The 16,876-nt window shown below is 41.2% G+C and overlaps 2 protein-coding genes across 3 annotated transcripts in view; one reads left to right on the top strand and one right to left on the bottom strand.

The window, feature by feature from the left end:
• LOC129008299 (membrane-spanning 4-domains subfamily A member 6A-like) overlaps nucleotides 1-204 on the bottom strand; it is a 67,654-nt gene extending 67,450 nt beyond the window's left edge. The window contains exon 1 of the mRNA XM_063670883.1: nucleotides 52-204. Coding sequence (XP_063526953.1) covers nucleotides 52-91 — 40 coding nt within the window. The 5' untranslated portion in view covers nucleotides 92-204. The remainder of the gene's footprint in view (nucleotides 1-51) is intronic.
• A 1,344-nt stretch (nucleotides 205-1,548) lies between these two features.
• MS4A4A (membrane spanning 4-domains A4A) overlaps nucleotides 1,549-16,876 on the top strand; it is a 143,542-nt gene continuing 128,214 nt past the window's right edge. For both annotated transcript variants that reach the window (XM_054440359.2, XM_054440353.2), the window contains exon 1: nucleotides 1,549-1,899. In XM_054440359.2, the coding sequence (XP_054296334.1) occupies nucleotides 1,841-1,899 (59 nt within the window). In that variant the 5' untranslated portion in view covers nucleotides 1,549-1,840. The remainder of the gene's footprint in view (nucleotides 1,900-16,876) is intronic.

Here is a 16,876-nt window from a genome sequence, read left to right as displayed (position 1 = left end):
TCACACAGAAAGCCTGGGGAGAGGGGCAGAATCACCTCCAACCTCACTCACCCAAGCTCCTGGCGCCCCTTCCTCTTTCGCAGAGTGCCATCTGTGTTTCCAGTGGGTGCCCTGCATCTTTGTCACCCTCACAGCATCTGTGAAACAGTGGAATGCAGCTCTCCTCCTGAGCTTTGATTAAAAAGGAGCCCAGTCTCTTTGGTCTCTTCAGGAGCAATCACACCCCCTTTCCCTTCAGGGGAATGTGCTAATAAACCAGTTAAAGTTGCCTACCTAAGCAAAGGCTCCCTCTTCAGTCTGTTTTCCTCTCTGTGCTATTTAATTTAAAACCATTTCTGAGTTTTAAGGATTATGTGAGACAACACATGTAAGGTGCTTAGCACAGAACCCTTCGGAATGATGGCCTAAAAGTGGTCTGTTGACTGTCTTCCCCACCCCCCAATCCTCCCCCCTCTTTTTTTTCCATTTTGGTTTTAGTAAGCTTCAAACAAGACTTTCTCTTGTCTTTCAGCTTACACTCATTCAGCCTTTTACATTCCCAGTTTTTTCCAGAGTCTGAATTCTACCAACCTAACTACAAGGGAGAAGACTGATATATCAATAACACATTCTGATTAATGATCTGGGACAGGTTTCTCAAATAAGCTACTAATGCCACTTTGGACTGGGTAATTCTTTATAGTAGGTGGCTATCCTGCGCACTGTAGGATGCTTAGCAGACTCCCTGGCCTATGCTAGCACAATCCGACCCTATGTGTAACAACCAGAAACAGTATCTGATATTGTCAAATGTCTCCTGATGGAGGGAGAACAAAATCCCCTCACATTCATGTTGAGAACTACTGACCTGGGAACAAAAGGGTTTTTGTGTGTTCTGTGTAAAGGCAGGTGTGCTAGAAACAAAACAATATTTTCTTTAAATCAATTTCTCAACTTTTATTTTTAAAATTTTAAATTGTGGTACAAAACACATATAATTCATTATTTTAACCACTTTTTAGTGTACAGACCACTAGTATTAATTTTGTTCACATTGTTGTGTAACAGACCTCTAGAACTTTTTCATCTTGCAAAACTGAAACTCTATACCCATTGAACAACCACCTCTTTCCTTCCTATTCCTAGCCCCTGGTAACCACCATCCTACTTTCTGTTCCATGTTTGCTCTGTCTCTAAGGGAGGAGACCACCCCTCATATTGTCTTATGCCCAGTTTCTGCCTCCAAAGAAAGAAGAAGTAAAAACTAAAAGGCAGAAATGAAATCTACAGGCAGACAGCCCTGCACTGCACCTGGGGCCTCGTTAAAGATTGACCCCTGACCTAACCAGTTATGTTATCTATAGATTCCAGACATTGTATGGAAAAGCACTGTGAAAATCCCTGACCTGTTCTGTTCTGTTCTGATTACTGGTGCATGCAGCCCCCAGTCACATACCCCCCACTTGCTCAATCGATCAAGACCCTCTCACGGGGATCCCCTTAGAGTTATAGGCCCTTAAAAGGGACAGTACTTGCTCACTCGGGGAGCTCGGTTTTTAGAGATGTGAGTCTTGCCGAAGCTCCTGGCCAAATAAAACCCTTCCTTCTTTAACTTGGTGTCTGAGGGGTTTTGTCTGTGGCTTGTCCTGCTACATTTCTTGGTTCCCTGACCAGGAAGTGAGAAGATTAATGGATGGTCGAGACAGCCCCTTAGGTGGCATAGGCCTGCCCTGTGGAGCATCCCTGATGGGGGCTCCAGCCAGCATGAGTGAAGCAGATCCTGAGAGCGCTCCCAGGTAGGCAATTGACCCTGTGGAATGCCTCGTCAGAGCAGTGCACAGCAGGCCCCTGCAGAGGATCAATGCAGTGGCTGAACACCATGAAGGAACTGGCACTTGGAGTCCGGACATCTAAAACTTGGTAAGACTGGTCTTTGGAACTTGCCCACTCCATTTGAGTGGAAGCGTGGCCTGATCACCCATGGTGTGCCTGTACCAGCACTTTGGTTTTTGTTTTTGACTTGACTTGGATTGCTTGATACTTTGGTTTTGGTTTTGACCTGGCTTGGATTTCCTGATACTCTGATTTTGGTTTTGATTCTGGTTTGGTGTAAACTGTAAAAGTGTGTGTGTGCCCTTTTTACCTGTTCTTTGTTTTGTGGTGTGAGCATGGTGTTTTGTCTTCAGGAAGCATGGGTCAGGCACAAAGTAAGCCCACTAGGAGCTATGTTGAAAAATTTCAAGAAAGGATTTAAGGGAGATTATAGTGTTACTATGACACCAGGAAAACTTAGAACTTTGTGTGAAATAGACTGGCCAGTATTAGAGGTGGGTTGGCCATCAGAAGGAAGCCTGGACAGGTCCCTTGTTTCAAAGTATGGCACAAGGCAACTTGTAAGCCAGGGCACCCAGACCAGTTCCCATATATAGACACTTGGTTACAGCTGGTTTTAGACCCCGCCCACCCTCCCACCCACTCACAGTGGTTGAGAGAACAGCAGCATAAGCAGCTGGCAGAGGCAAGGAAAGACCAGCAGAGAGAGAGAGAGAGGAAGAGACAGAGAGACAAAGAGGGAGTCAAGGAGAGAGAGAGAGAAAGAGAGAGAGAGGCAGAGAGAGAGAGAGAAAGATACAGAGGCAAAAGGAAAGTCAAAGAGAAAGACACAGAAAGTCAAAGACAGAAAGAAAGAGATATACAAGTAGTTAAGAAAAAGTGTACCCTATTCCTTTAAAAGACACGGTAAATTTAAAACCTATAATTGATAATTGAAGGTCTCCTCTGTGACCCTACAACACTCCAATACCACCTTGCTGTAAGTGTAAACAAGGGCGTAGCCTGAAAGCACTGAGGTCACTGACAACCTGTAGACTTCCTATCAAAAATCTTTAATCTAGTAATCTGCGGATGGCACAAATGCATTCACTCTGTAGTGGCAACTGCTTTGCTAACAGAAGAAAGTAGAAAAATAACTTTTAGAGGAATCCTCATTGTGAGCACACCTCACCAGTTCAGAAGTATCCTAAGGGGGAAAAAAAAAGATGATTTAACATTTACCACTAAAAATTCCCTTAACCCAGCAGGTTTCCTAACAGGGGATCTAAATCTTAATTGCCATACAAAGGTCCAACCAGACCTAGGAAGAACTCCCTTCAGGACTGGATGATAGATGGTTCCTTCCGGGTAATGGAAAGAAGAAAAAAAAAGCCATCTATACCAATTCTAAGTTAATTTGAACTAAACAAGGTCTTACTAATAGCAAAGGATAATTGAAATCCCAAACTTACAAGGTTTTCAACAAAAGTAAAATTTGCTAAAAGTTAACAGTGTAACATGTATAATAGTAACTTCTAATCTTGTGGCCTTAGACAGTCTAGTCCACAGATAAAGGAAGTTTGCTTTGGAAAAGAATGGTTATCTCCAAAAAAAAAAAAGGGGAAAAAAGGGGGGGCAGAATTTATGTAAAAATAATGTTATATGGTAAATTCTTGTCCTGAAATAAATTAACTGGTTGTTTAAAGAAAGAAATGTTTGTAATAAATCAGAAAGTTGAGTCATATCGAAGAATTGTCTGCAAAAGTCATGAAAAAGAAAAAAAGTTATAAAAAAGAATGTATGCAAGAATTGTTGTATAATTTAAAAGTAACTAGGCCTCCTGAATGTAAAACTACTGAACAAACAGTTTATGTGCAAGGTGTATAAGAAAAGTAAAATATACCTCTGGTTAAAGGATTATAAGGAGGCATAAGAATGTGGATTTTTACCTACATTAAAAGATTTAAAAAATTGTTTTGAAGGTTTAAGCAAGTTTTAAAACATCAATTGTAAAGGAAATTCTGTGTGTAAACATATTGGCTAAAGTTAAAGGGGTATCATCCAGTTTTTCTGTGAACTGAACATTAAAATAAAAACACGATGGATTTTCCTTAAAGCATTAACCTGCTCTTTAACAAAGATTATAAAAGGTTAAAAAGAGTCTATAAAAATCTTACCTTATGGTCCAACATTAAAAATTAAAAAATATGTCTACAAAGTTTTATTAAAACTCAGTTTAACATTAATAGCACACTAATATAAAGGTGACATTTAGCTTATCTGGTATAAAAATCATACAGGAAGCATCAAATATAAAATGCTGTTTGGCTTCTTTGGTCTAAAAACTAATAAAAAATAGGTGCTAAAGGAAATTTCTCAGTAGAAAGGCACCAAGGACTATAAAGTCCACTGCTGACATCCCCACATTTAAAACAAAAGGTCAATTTCTTAAAAATTATATACTTGGTTTATCTTCCACTTTCCTTTCCCTCAAAACTAAAAGTCTTTTAGCACACATGCCACCCCTACAATTTCTGGTAAACCAGCACCAGCCTGAAGATCACATTCTTATCAAAAGGTGAGAAAAAAAGAGGAAACTCGAACCAGCCTAGGGAGGACCCCATCTTGTGCTGCTAACCACCGAGACTGCTGTTCATACAGTGAAAAAAGGATGGACTCATCACACCAGTCAAGAAAGTGCCACCCCCTCCAGAGTCGTCGGCCATAGTCCCAGGGGGAAACCCTACCAAACTAAAGCTAAGAAAAATTTAACTCTTTTCATCTATTCTATTACTCTTTCTTCTTTCCTTCTTTCCTCATTCTATTGCTGACCATCTAGTTCTTAACATAACCAAGTCAATTTTGCCTCAAACTATTGCATTTAATGCTTGCCTTGTTATACCCTGTGGGGACTTGCCAAGTCAAAGGCAGCTCTCTACTTCAGAAAAGTACCTCTTTCCCTCCTGACTCTCCTCAGACTGGGCATTAGTAAATTAGGACCATTTGATTGGGAGAAACTTCGATAAAGACTCCAGTGTCAACCAGGAGTCTTGCCCACCAATGTAGAGCTTTTATGCCTTAGTTGGTCCAACATCTGTGGACCACTAAAGAGCAAGGATGGACTGCCCCAACTGGTTTTTGTAATTTCCTAAAATCATACATTCATTTTACTAGAGGATCATAGAAGTTAAAGACTTAAAACAAACTTTGGCAGTTAAGACAGGATACCAAGATGCAAATGCCTGGTTGAAATGGATCAAATATTCCATCTGCACATTAAACAAAAGCAATTGTTATGCTTGTGCACATGGCAGGCCAGAGGCCCAGACTGTCTCCTTTCCACTAAGGTGGTCCTCCAGTTGACCATGGGCTGCATGATAGCTCTTTTCCAGGATTCTACAGCCTGGAGTAATAAGTCGTGCCAAGCTGTCTCTGCTATATCCCAAAGTCTGGCACCCTGCATGTCAGCCCCCGAGGGTCATCCAGCTGCCGTCTCCCAACACGAAGTTCCTTTCGTGTCTTTCACAACAGGAAGGAAACTTAGTGTTCCTTGGAGACCTGAAGGGATGCAGTGAACTTAAGAATTTTCAAGATCTTATCAATCAGTCAGCCCTTGTTCCTCCCGGAGCAGATGTGTGGTGGTATTGTGGTGGACCTTTACTGGGCACTCTGCTGAATAACTGAAGTGGCACTTGTACTTTAGTCCAATTGGCTATCCCTTTCACCCTGGCATTTCATCAGCCAGAGGGAGGAAAAATAAGACTTCATAAAGTGAGAGAAGCCCCTTATGGGTCTTTTGACTCTCATGTCTATTTAGATGCAATTGGATTCCCATGGGGAATATCAGATCAATTTAAAGCTTGAAATCAAATAGCTGCAAGGCATAAGTCAATATTTTAATAGATAACAGTTAATAAATATATAGATTAGATGAACTACATTTACTACAACCAACAGCAACAAGTTTTTCATGAGTTAAAAGAAAAACTCATGTCGGCCCCAGCCCTGGGGCTACCTGACCTGATAAAACCCTTTACACTCTATGTGTCAGAAAGAGAAAAATACGGCAGTTGGAGTTTTAACCCAGACTGTGAGGCCCTGGCCAAGGCCAGTGGCCTATCTCTCAAAACAACTAGCTGGAGTTTCCAAAGCCTGGCCCCCATGTCTAAGGGCCCTGGCAGCAACAGCCCTGTTAGCACAAGAAGCAGATAAACTAACCCTTAGGCAAAACCTGAATATAAAGGCCCCCCATGCTGTGGTAACTTTGATGAATACCAAAGGACATCATTGGCTAACAAATGCTAGATTAACCAAGTACCAAAGCTTGCTATGTGAAAATCCCCCATAACCATTGAAGTTTGCAACACCCTAAACCCTGCCACCTTGCTCCCAGTATCAGAGAGCTCAGTTGAACATAACTATGTAGAGGTATTGGACTCAGTTTATTCTAGCAGGCCCAACCTCCAAGACCATCCTTGAACATCAGTAGACTGTGAGCTGTATGTAGACGGTAGCAGCTTCGCCAACCCCTGCAAAGTGACTCTGAAGAAGATGACAAGCCCTGCTCCAGTCACACCCAGAAGCTGATTGGTCCACACATGACCAAAGCATGAGAAAACTCATCGTGGGTCTCATTTTCCTTAAAATTTGTACTTGTACAGTAAGGACTTCAAATGACCCTCCTCAGACTGAGGACTGTTCCCAGTGTATACATCAAGTCACTGAGGTAGGACAAAAAGTTGCTATGGTCCTATTATTTTATGGGTATTATAAGTGTACTGGAACTCTGAAAAGAACTTGTTTGTATAATGTTATTCTATACAAGGTATGTAACCCAGGAAATGACCTGTGTTATGTGTGTTATGACGCATCTGAGCCTCCCATGACCACAGTTTTTGAAATAAGATTAAGGACTGAGGACTGGTGGGGGCTCATAAATGATATGAGTAAAGTGTTAGCCAAAACAGAAGACAAAGGGGTGCCCAAACAAGTCACCTTTAAATTTGATGCCTGTGCTATCATTAATAGTAATGTTAGAAATAAGATCTGGTTTTCTTAATTAAAAAAGAGGCTATATGACAAAAAATAAGTACATTTGTCATGAAGTAGGACTGTGTGAAGATAAATGTGGATATTGGTCTTGTGTCATTTAGGCTATTTGGATAAAAAATGAAAAAAAAAATCCTGTCCATCTTCAGAAAAGGAAAAGTGGCTCTTCTTGTACCAGTGGTCAGTGTAACCCCTTACAACTGGTAATAACCAACCCCCTTGATCCTCCCTGGAATAAAGGGGAGCATGTAACCCTAGAAATTGATGGGGCTGGACTGGATCCTTGAGTAAATATCATAGTTTGAGAAGAAGTTTATAAACGCTCTCCTGAGCCAGTATTTCAAACTTCTATGACGAACTGAATGTGCCAGTACCAGAAATTCCAGGAAAAACAAGAAATTTGTTTTTGCAATTAGCCAAGCATGTAGCCCAGTCTCTCAATGTCACTTCATGTTATGTGTGTGGAGGAACTGTACTGGGAGATCAATGGCCATGGGAAGCCTGAGAATTAGTACCTACAGACCCAGTTCCTGATAAATTCCCAGCTCAGGAGAATCACCCTGATAACTTCTGGGTCTTGAAAGCCTCAATCATTAGACAATACTGTATAGCAAGAGTGGGGAAGGACTTCACCCTTCCTGTGGGAAGACTCAGCCGCCTTGGGAAAAACTGTAAAATAGTACTACAAAAACAGCCTCCTAGTGGAGTTCAAACCACACTAAGAAAAATCCATTTAGTAAATTCCCAAAGTTGCAAACCATGTGGACCCACCCGGAGTACCAGCGGGACTGGACAGCCCCCACTGGATTATACTGGATATGTGGGCATAGCCCTTATGCCAAATTACCTGACCAGTGGGAAGGTAGTTGTGTTATTGGCACTATTAAATCATCTTTCTTCCTACTGCCCATAAAGACAGGCGAACTCCTGGGCTTCCCTGTCTATGCTTCCCATGAAAAGAGAAACATAGCCTAGGAAATTGGAAAGTTAATAAATTGTCCCCTGAAAGAATCATACAATATTATGGGCCAGCTACTTAGGCAAAAGACAGCTCATGGGGATACTGGACCCCCATTTGCATGCTCAACTGAATCATATGGTTACAAGCTGTCTTAGAAATAATCACTAATGAGACCAGCAGAGCCTTGACTATTCTGGCACGGCAAGAAACTCAGGTGAGAAATGCTGTCTATTAAAATAGATTGGCTCTCAACTACTTGCTAGCAGCTGAAGGAGGGGTCTGTAGGAAATTTAACCTTACTAATTGCTATCTACACATAGATGATCAAGGGCAAGTAGTTGAAGACATAGTTAGAAATATGACAAAACTGGCACATGGGCCCATGCAAGTGTGGCATGGATTTGATCCTGGGGTCATGTTTGGAAAATGGTTCCCAGAGCTAGAAAGAATTAAAACTCTTATAATAGGAGTTATAATAGTAATAGAAACCTGCTTACTGCTCCCTTGTTTGCTACCTGTACTTCTTCAAATGATAAAAAGCTTCATCGCTACCTTAGTTCACCAAATTCTTCAGCCCAAGTGTACTATATTAATCACTATTGCTCTGTCTTGCAAGAAGACATGGGTAGTGAAAATGAGAATTAGTGGATTTCACTAATGAGTGAGATTCTCAAAGGGGGGGGGGGGGAATAAGGGAAGAGACCACCCCTCATATTGTCTTATGCCCAATTTCTGCCTCCAAAGAAAGAAGAAGTAAAAACTAAAAGGCAGAAATGAAATCCACAGACGGCCTGGTGCCACACCCTGGGCCTGGTTAAAGATCGACCCCTGACCTAACTGGTTATGTTATCTATAGATTCCAGACATTGTATGGAAAAGCACTGTGAAAATCCCTGTCCTGTTCTATTCCATTCTGATTACCGGTGCATGCAGCCCCCAGTCACGTACCCCCCACTTGCTCAATTGATCACGACCCTCTCACACGGACCCCCTTAGAGTTGTAAGCCCTTAAAAGGGACAGGAATTGCTCACTCGGGGAGCTCAGTTATTGGACCTGTGAGTCTTGCTGAAGCTCCCGGCTGAATAAAGCCTATTCTTCTTTAACTTGGTGTCTGAGGGATTTTGTCTGCAGCTTGTCCTGCTATGTGTCCACTTTGGATACCTCATATGAGAGGAATCACAGAGTATTTGTCTTTTTATGATGGCTTATTTTACTTAGCATGAGATCTCCAAGTCTCATTCTTGTTGTAGCACATGATAGTATTTCCTTCTTTTGTAAGGCTGATTAATGTTTCATTGTATGTATATACCACATTTTCTTTATTCATCCATTAATGGACATTTGGGTTGCTTCCACCTCTTGGCTATTATTAATAATGCTGCAGTAAATATGAGTATACAAATATCTCTACAAGATCATGTAACTCATAGATATTTATTTATTTAAAGTTAGTTTCTGGAGATTTATTGTGTTCCTTTAGTTAGGCCATGTTTTCTTGCTTCTCTGTATGCCTTGTGATCTTTTATTGAGATTTGGGCATTTGAAAAAAACACCAACCTTTTCTAGTCATTACAAACTGACTTCATGTAGTGGAAGACCTTTACTGGTTAGCATAGCTAGAGATTCTGGGGGCCCTTCAAACTTTTTTGGGACGTGTGTGTAATTTCCTAGTAGAAGAGTTGTGCCTGCTTCTTCCTCTTTCTCCCCCTGGTGTCTGCCTGCAGTACTACAATCTCCCTGGTGCTGAAATAGGGTGCCTGCCTTTGTTCTCAGAGGCTCACAACATGCCACTCAACTCTGCACTCCGAGTCAGGCAAGACAGAAACCAGTACCTTGGGTAACTCCCATAAAACCCAGAATACTGGACTCACGGTCTATTCCTCTTGCCTCTTTAAGGGAGAATCTGGTGCAGTGGGATAATTAAGTAATCAGAGAGACCGAGGGGTTGAGGAGGAATTATTTAATTGTTTAGGTGCACAAACCCAGTCAGATTAACATCCAAAGGAAGGAGCCCTGAACAAAGAGTGTGGTTACCTTTTAAGAATTTTGTGGGGTGGGGGGAGATCTGTGCAGGAGGAAGCATATTACAGAAGCGAGAAACAAAGACAGTTATTTAATTAAGACATGCATTACATCATTTCTTCCTTTTCAAGAAACAACATGTTTTATGACTTGAGATTATCTGTCTAGCTTGCAGCTGCACAGCTAGAGAAACAGTGTCTTCACAATGCCTGGGAAAGAGAGAGATAAGGCTCACTAGCCTCAGAAAGAAAAACAGGCAGTTAATTTTAAAGGACTCCATCCCTTTCTCTTCCTTAAGGGGAATTGGGTTTTTTTGACATAAAACTTGAGTTTCTGCTTACACAGTTTTTAATTTCTTTTAATTCCTGTTCCACTGGAACTTTAATGCTTTCTGTAGATAAGTCACATTGTGCCAGGCTGAAAGAGTGGCTGGAATGAGTAAAATGTGACAACATTTTCTCCTCATTTTGATGCATCTTTTCCTGGCTTTGCATTCACCTAAGGTGCTGCAACTTCTTAACTAGTTTCTGGAGTTCTCACAAAGGCAATGTAGTTCATACATTGTTGTCAAGTCAGTCTCTCCATGGGAAAATGAGGGCACGAGGCTTCCTATTCCACTACTTTGCTGATGACACTCAAGTCAGTTTCCTATTGCTAGAGCCTATTGTGCTGAGAGGTCATCTAGTTATCCCAAGTTCCTGTGTCAGAGCTCAAAAACAGATGCTTATGTTTGACAACAAGGGGTTGGAGAGAAATTTTGGAGCTCCTCTAAGTATACATACAACTCCCTGTGCACATTCTCCATAAAATATCTCTTATTCCTGCAGGTCCATGAGCAAGTCTGTTTCTCTGGCCTTTCTAGTTCCAAGGATCTCTCCTTAGAGAATAAGAGGGCCTTAACTCTTTGGACCCAAAACAATTATTTGTGCTTTTGTTTCCTAGCTAGCCCTGTTTCCCTGGTCCCATCTGCATCTCAGTTTTCATTACACACTTTCCAACTCCTCCTTCAGGACCAGAAAATCTTCTATTCCCTAAGGACATCTGTGCTTCTCTTAATTATCATGTTATCCCTTCCATTCCATGATACCTCTCGTACCCCATACACTAGGAACTCTTCCCTTTTGATATATCTTTCTGACACACATATAAAATCTCTAGTGAGATATTGTTCTTTGGATTGCTGGAAAACAAAAGCTAGAAGCTAGTAAGCAGCATCTCCTTTTCCTTTCTCCATTAGTATATTCCTCTATCTCCTTCGCTTATCTCTCCCTTTGCATATATTATTTTAAGCAAAGAACTAAGAAGTTCCTAAATGACTGGAATAGAGAAGAAAAAATATTTATGTGCTTGTAAGAATTTTAATTTTTCTTATAATCTCCACTGAATAAATTAGTATTGGGCAACAGGAAGTCTTCAGTTGAAAACACAACCCAGCAACTATTCCAGCATTCAAGGGATTCAGAGAAAGAAGGGCTAATGTTCAGCATAAGCTATTTCACAAAAGAGACTGTGATTCCTCATACATAAGTGAGAAGTTTCTTCCTATAATGGAGGAAAACAGGGAAGTGTGAAAGAAAGGAGGAAACATTGTCCTCAAAGTGACAATTAAGCAAAGTGAAGTATGGGGGCTCTTTGTGAGGCGGAGGAATCAACAGCTAGAAAGAGTCCTCTGGCTCTGGCTGATCTCTGTGGGCCTGTGGGTGTTTCTAACAAGATAAAACCTTATTTGTTATACAAATAATAGCCTCAGATGAGTTGCTTTCTAATTGTGTCTCGTATTTTATTTGGTATATTTGTTTAATGGTTTAGATCTCAAAATGTCTTGAAACATCTCTGTCCAAATCATTAATTTGGGTCAACTAATAAAGAGATAGCAGGCTGGGTGCAGTGGCTCACACCTGTAATCCCAGCACTTTGGGAGGCTGAGGCGGGTGGATCACGAGGTCAGGAGATCAAGACCATCCTGGCTAACATGGTGAAACCCCGTCTCTACTAAAAATACAAAAAAATTAGCCAGGCATGGTGGCAGGCACCTGTAGTCCCAGCTACTTGGGAGGCTGAAGCAGGAGAGTGGTGTGAACCCAGGAGGTGGAGCTTGCAGTGAGCTGAGATCACCCCACTGCACTCCAGCCTTGGCGACAGAGCGAGACTCCATCTCAAAATAAATAAATAAATAAAATGAAATAAAATAAAATAAAGAGATAGCAGTTTTATGCTTTTGACAAGGCTGATGGTGTTCTGAATAAGTTAATACTTGCACTTAGCACCTCAGCTACAGGTGCTAAACATTGACTTACCTAAGATATATAGATGGTTTAAATTATGCCATGAACTGACATAAGATCAAGGCTAATTTCCTCATGAATAATGAACATTGACACATAATTAGGATCAATTTATCTAAGAGTTTGCTACAATTTTGTTTTCCTAGGAAATGCAAAACAGTCATAGCTTGATATCCGAGTTTCTGTCTTTCAGTTGTAACTTCAGTAATAAAGTAGACTAACATATTTAGGCTGAGAATAGAGGATGAGATTACAAATTTAATGGATGCTAAAACCATCCAGTGAAAATATGTTTGGAAACATAATATTCACATTGTCTTAAAAGTATCAGCCTACTGATTACTTTTTAGTTACAAAGTTAAAAGTATACCTTTAAAATGAAGATAGCATGTGAATACCACCTGTCTTTGTTCACTCTGTTATAACAAAAATACCATAAACTAGGTAGCTGAAACAACTAATATTTATTTCTCACCATTCTGTAGGCAGGGGCATCTGACATCAAAGTACTGGCATATCCTCATGTCTGATGAGGGCCAACTTTCTGATTCAAGGATGGTTGTCTTCTCCCTGTGTCCTCACATGGTAGAAAGGAATGAGAAAGCTCTCTGGGGTTTCTCTGTCTCTCTCTCTCTCTTTTTTTCAGATGAAGTTTCACTCTTGTTTCCCAGGCTGGAGTGCAATGGCACGATTTCAGCTCACTGCAACCTCCGCCTCCCGGATTCAAGCGATTCTCCAATTCTCCTGCCTCAGCCTCCGCAGTAGCTGGGATTACAGTCACCCGCCACCATGCCCAGCTAAGTTTTGGATTTTTAGTAGAGACAGGGTTTCACCATGTTGGCTAGTCTGGTATTGAACTTCTGACCTCAGGTGATCCACCCACCTCAGCCTCCCAAAGTGCTGGGCTTACAGACGTGAGCCACTGCACCCAACCTGGGGTGTCTTTTATAAGAGCACCAATCCCATTCATGAAGACTCCACTTTAGTTACCTAATCACCTCTCAAAGGCCCCACTTTTTAATACCATCACATTAGGGGTTAGAATTTTAACACATGAATTTGGGGAAAACATAAACAGTCAGTCAGTAGCACCACTTTAATCAGTTGATCAAAGTAACCATCGCCAAAATTGGAATAAATGTTTATCATGTCCCTCATTGCGGGATGCAAGGGAAGGTTGGTAAGTAAGCCATATATTCTATGTTGTGTTCTTATTAAAATAGTTAACTTGAACTCATGGAAAAACAAGAAGAAATGACCAAGATATGGGGTATTATATAAAACAAATGCTCCAGACTGAAAAAAATAGGCCAGACGCGGTGGCTCACGCCTGTAACCCCAGAAATTTGGGACGCCAAGGTGCGTGGATCACCTGAGGTCAGGAGTTCAAGACCAGCCTGGCCAACATTGTGAAACCCTATCTCTACTAAAAATACAACAAATTAGCCGGGCATAGTGGCAGGCACCTGTAATCCCAGCTATTCGGGAGGCTGAGGCAGGAGAAGGGCATGAGCTAGGGAGGCAGAGGTTGCTGTGAGCTGAGATCGTGCCACTGCCCTCTAGCCTGGGCAACAAGAGCGAAACTCTGTCTCAAAAAAAAAAAAAAAAGTCAATGTCATAAAAGGCTAAAACAAATACAAAATCAAGCAAACAAAAAAATGGTGAGAAGCTTATCTAAGAGTAGATGATGGGAGACTTAAAGGACAAGAGAACCAAATGCATGAGGGAACCATAATTTATGCGTTTATTTACATGTAAACATATAATCCTCTCCTTTATCCCCAAAGTTTATGTAAATATAATTTGGGGATAATGGAGGAAATTTTAATAGGAACTATATTTTAGATCATTATATTAATAAATTTGGGGATGTAATAATAGTATTAGAGCTACATATGATAATAGTATTCTCAGGAGATATATTCTATGTATTTAGAGATCCAGTATCATGATGTCAAACACCTACATTTTTAAAAATAAATTTTATTGTACGTATTTAAGGTATACAACATGAGGTTATGAGATATATATAAAGAATAGAATGGTTACTATAGTGAAATAAATTAACATATCCATTATCTCAAAGAGTTACCCATTTGTATTTATATGTGTGGAAAAAGCAGCTAAAATCTACTCATTTAGCAAAAATGCCAAATACAACACAATGTGATAAACTATAGTGTTTACATTATACATCAGAGCTCCAGATTTGCTCATCCTACATATTTGCTACTTTGTATCTCTTGACCTACAGCTCACAGCTCCTTGGTTTTCTCCCTTTCTCCTGTCTTCTACCCCTGGTAACCACAGTTTTATTCTCTATCTCTGTGTATTCTACATTTGGTTTTTGTTTGTTTCTTTGCTTAGATTCCACATATAAATGAGATTATGCAATATTTCACTTAGCACTTAGCATAAGTCCTCCAGGTTCTTGCTTGTTGTGGCAAATGGCAAGATCTCCTTTTTCAAGGCTGAATAATACTGTGTGTGTGTGTGTGTGTGTGTGTGTGTCACAGTTTCTTTATCCATTCATCTGTCAATAAAAACAGCACTCTGTGCCTGTTCTGGGAGTGGGAACCTCAAATATCTCCCAAATACCACTGGGGTCATTCCTTCACTGGTGGAATGTCCTGGTGAATAGCATCTGGCTTCCACCTACCCATACTGACTTCTTACTTAAAAATCACTTAAAGTGATAAGCTTGTCCACACCATTAATTTTCTCCCCAGACAGCTTTTTATCTCTACATAGCCAGGCTGATAATTTTTTTTTTTTTTTTTTGAGACGGAGTTTTGATCTGTTGCCCAGGCTGGAGTGCAGTGGTGGGATCTCAGCTCACTGCAAGCTCCACCTCCCAGGTTCATGCCATTCTCCTGCCTCAGCCTCCCAAGTAGCTGGGACTACAGGTGCCCACCACCACATGTGGTTAATTTTTTGTGTTTTCAGTAGAGACGGGGTTTCACCATGTTAGCCAGGATGGTCTCAATCTCCTGACCTGGTGATCCTCCCTCCTCGGCCTCCCAAAGTGCTGGGATTACAGATGTGAGCCACTGTGCTCGGCCCCAGGCTGATAATTTTCTAAATCTTTACATTTCACTTCTCTTTTGATTATAATTTTTTAATTAATTTATTTCTCTCTTCTCATATTTTACTATAAGCAGTCAGCTCCCTAAACATTTTACTTGCACATTTATTTCACCAAATATCCTAGTTCAGTGCTCTTAAATCCTGCTTTCCACAAAACTCTAGGACATGGATGCAATTCAGCCAAGTTCTTTGCCACTTGGTAACAAGGATGGCCTTTCCTCCACTTTATAATAAAATACTTCTCATTTTCATCTGACATCTCATCACAATGGTGTTTACTGCCCCAAACTGGGTAATTTATAAAAAATAGAAAGTTACTTCTTATAGTTTTGGAACTGAGAAGTCTATGATCAAGGTGCTGCAGGTTGAGTGTCTGGTTAGGGTCACCATGCTTGCTTCCAAGATGGCACCTTGTTGCTGCATCTTCCAGATAGGACAAACTCTGTGTCCTCACATGGTGGAAGGAACAGAAGGGCAAAATGGTCCAAATGTCTTGTGAGGCCTCTTTTATAAGGACGTTAATTTCATTCATGAGGGAGGAGTCATCATGACCTAATTGCCTCCTAAAGGCCCAAACTCTTAATACTATTGCATTTGAGATTAAATTTCAACATGCATTTTGGAGGGGACACAAACATTCAAACCATAGAAACCATATATGTTCGAGTTTGTTTCTTGGCTGTCTATTCTGATCCACTGGTGTATATGTCTGCTTTTATGCTGGTATCATACTCTTTTGATTAGTATAACTTTATTCTTCCTGGACACTGGACAAGAACTCAGGTGCCATGAGTGTTGGTGCAAAAGGCTGTCACACTGACTCTCCACTGAGCTGTTAACATATAAGCTGTCTGCAGATGACAAAGCTAAAAAGCACTGTAACACTGCCTCTGGGGCTTCAGGGGTCGTGGACACCCTCTCCTAGATGCTGCTGCACAGCTGGTATGAAGTTCACTCTTGGTGTCACCCAAAAGTGCTTGCCCTGACTCCTGCACCTGGTCACCTGCATGCCCTCTCCCATGAGCAGCAAGTGAGTGGAGTTTGCCTTTGCTGGCACCCATGCACTCCACTTCCCACCCACAAAGGGGTCAGGGAAATATCCTGCTTCATTTGGCGGCCATCCAGGATATGTCAGAAAGGTGAGTAAATGCGGATTTGCCAGATCTGTCTCTTCTTGTCCTCAAACTTTCCTTTGAGACTACAGTTGGATGTCAGGAGTTTGTGGCAGCTATTGTGACAGCATTGGTTATTTGGGTCCTTGGTAATAGGGCTTTTGGTTTCCTCTTTTAATCATTTTCCGCACACTAGAGAATCTTAGCTGAGAGGATCCCTTTTGATATTTGGTCTAACACAGCCCACAGGAAGCCACAACAGTGTTGAAATACAAGGTACAGCCTCTTAGAGTAGCTGTGGAGCCAGGGTTCTGGGCCCACAGTCTATGAAACAACTTCCACCTAAGACTTGGTGCACTGTTTTACTCTCCAGGTCATGGTGAATGTAGGTTACCCACAAAGCTAGGGTCTGTGACTCTGAGGTACCCCAGCAGCTCAGGCCCAAGAGGCAGGGATGGAGCTGTGACTCTGACTCTGCAGGGTGGAGTGAAGTATCACCATAGTTCTGGAGAAAAAGTAGGTGGTTCAGAGGCTTGGGCCCTGGGGAACCAGGTGCCTCTGCAATCAG

Source organism: Pongo pygmaeus, chromosome 9 (assembly GCF_028885625.2).
Source record: "Pongo pygmaeus isolate AG05252 chromosome 9, NHGRI_mPonPyg2-v2.0_pri, whole genome shotgun sequence".
Taxonomy (NCBI): Eukaryota; Metazoa; Chordata; class Mammalia; order Primates; family Hominidae; genus Pongo; species Pongo pygmaeus.
Note: the sequence above shows the minus strand (reverse complement) of the source record. Positions and strands in the feature narration are given on the sequence as shown.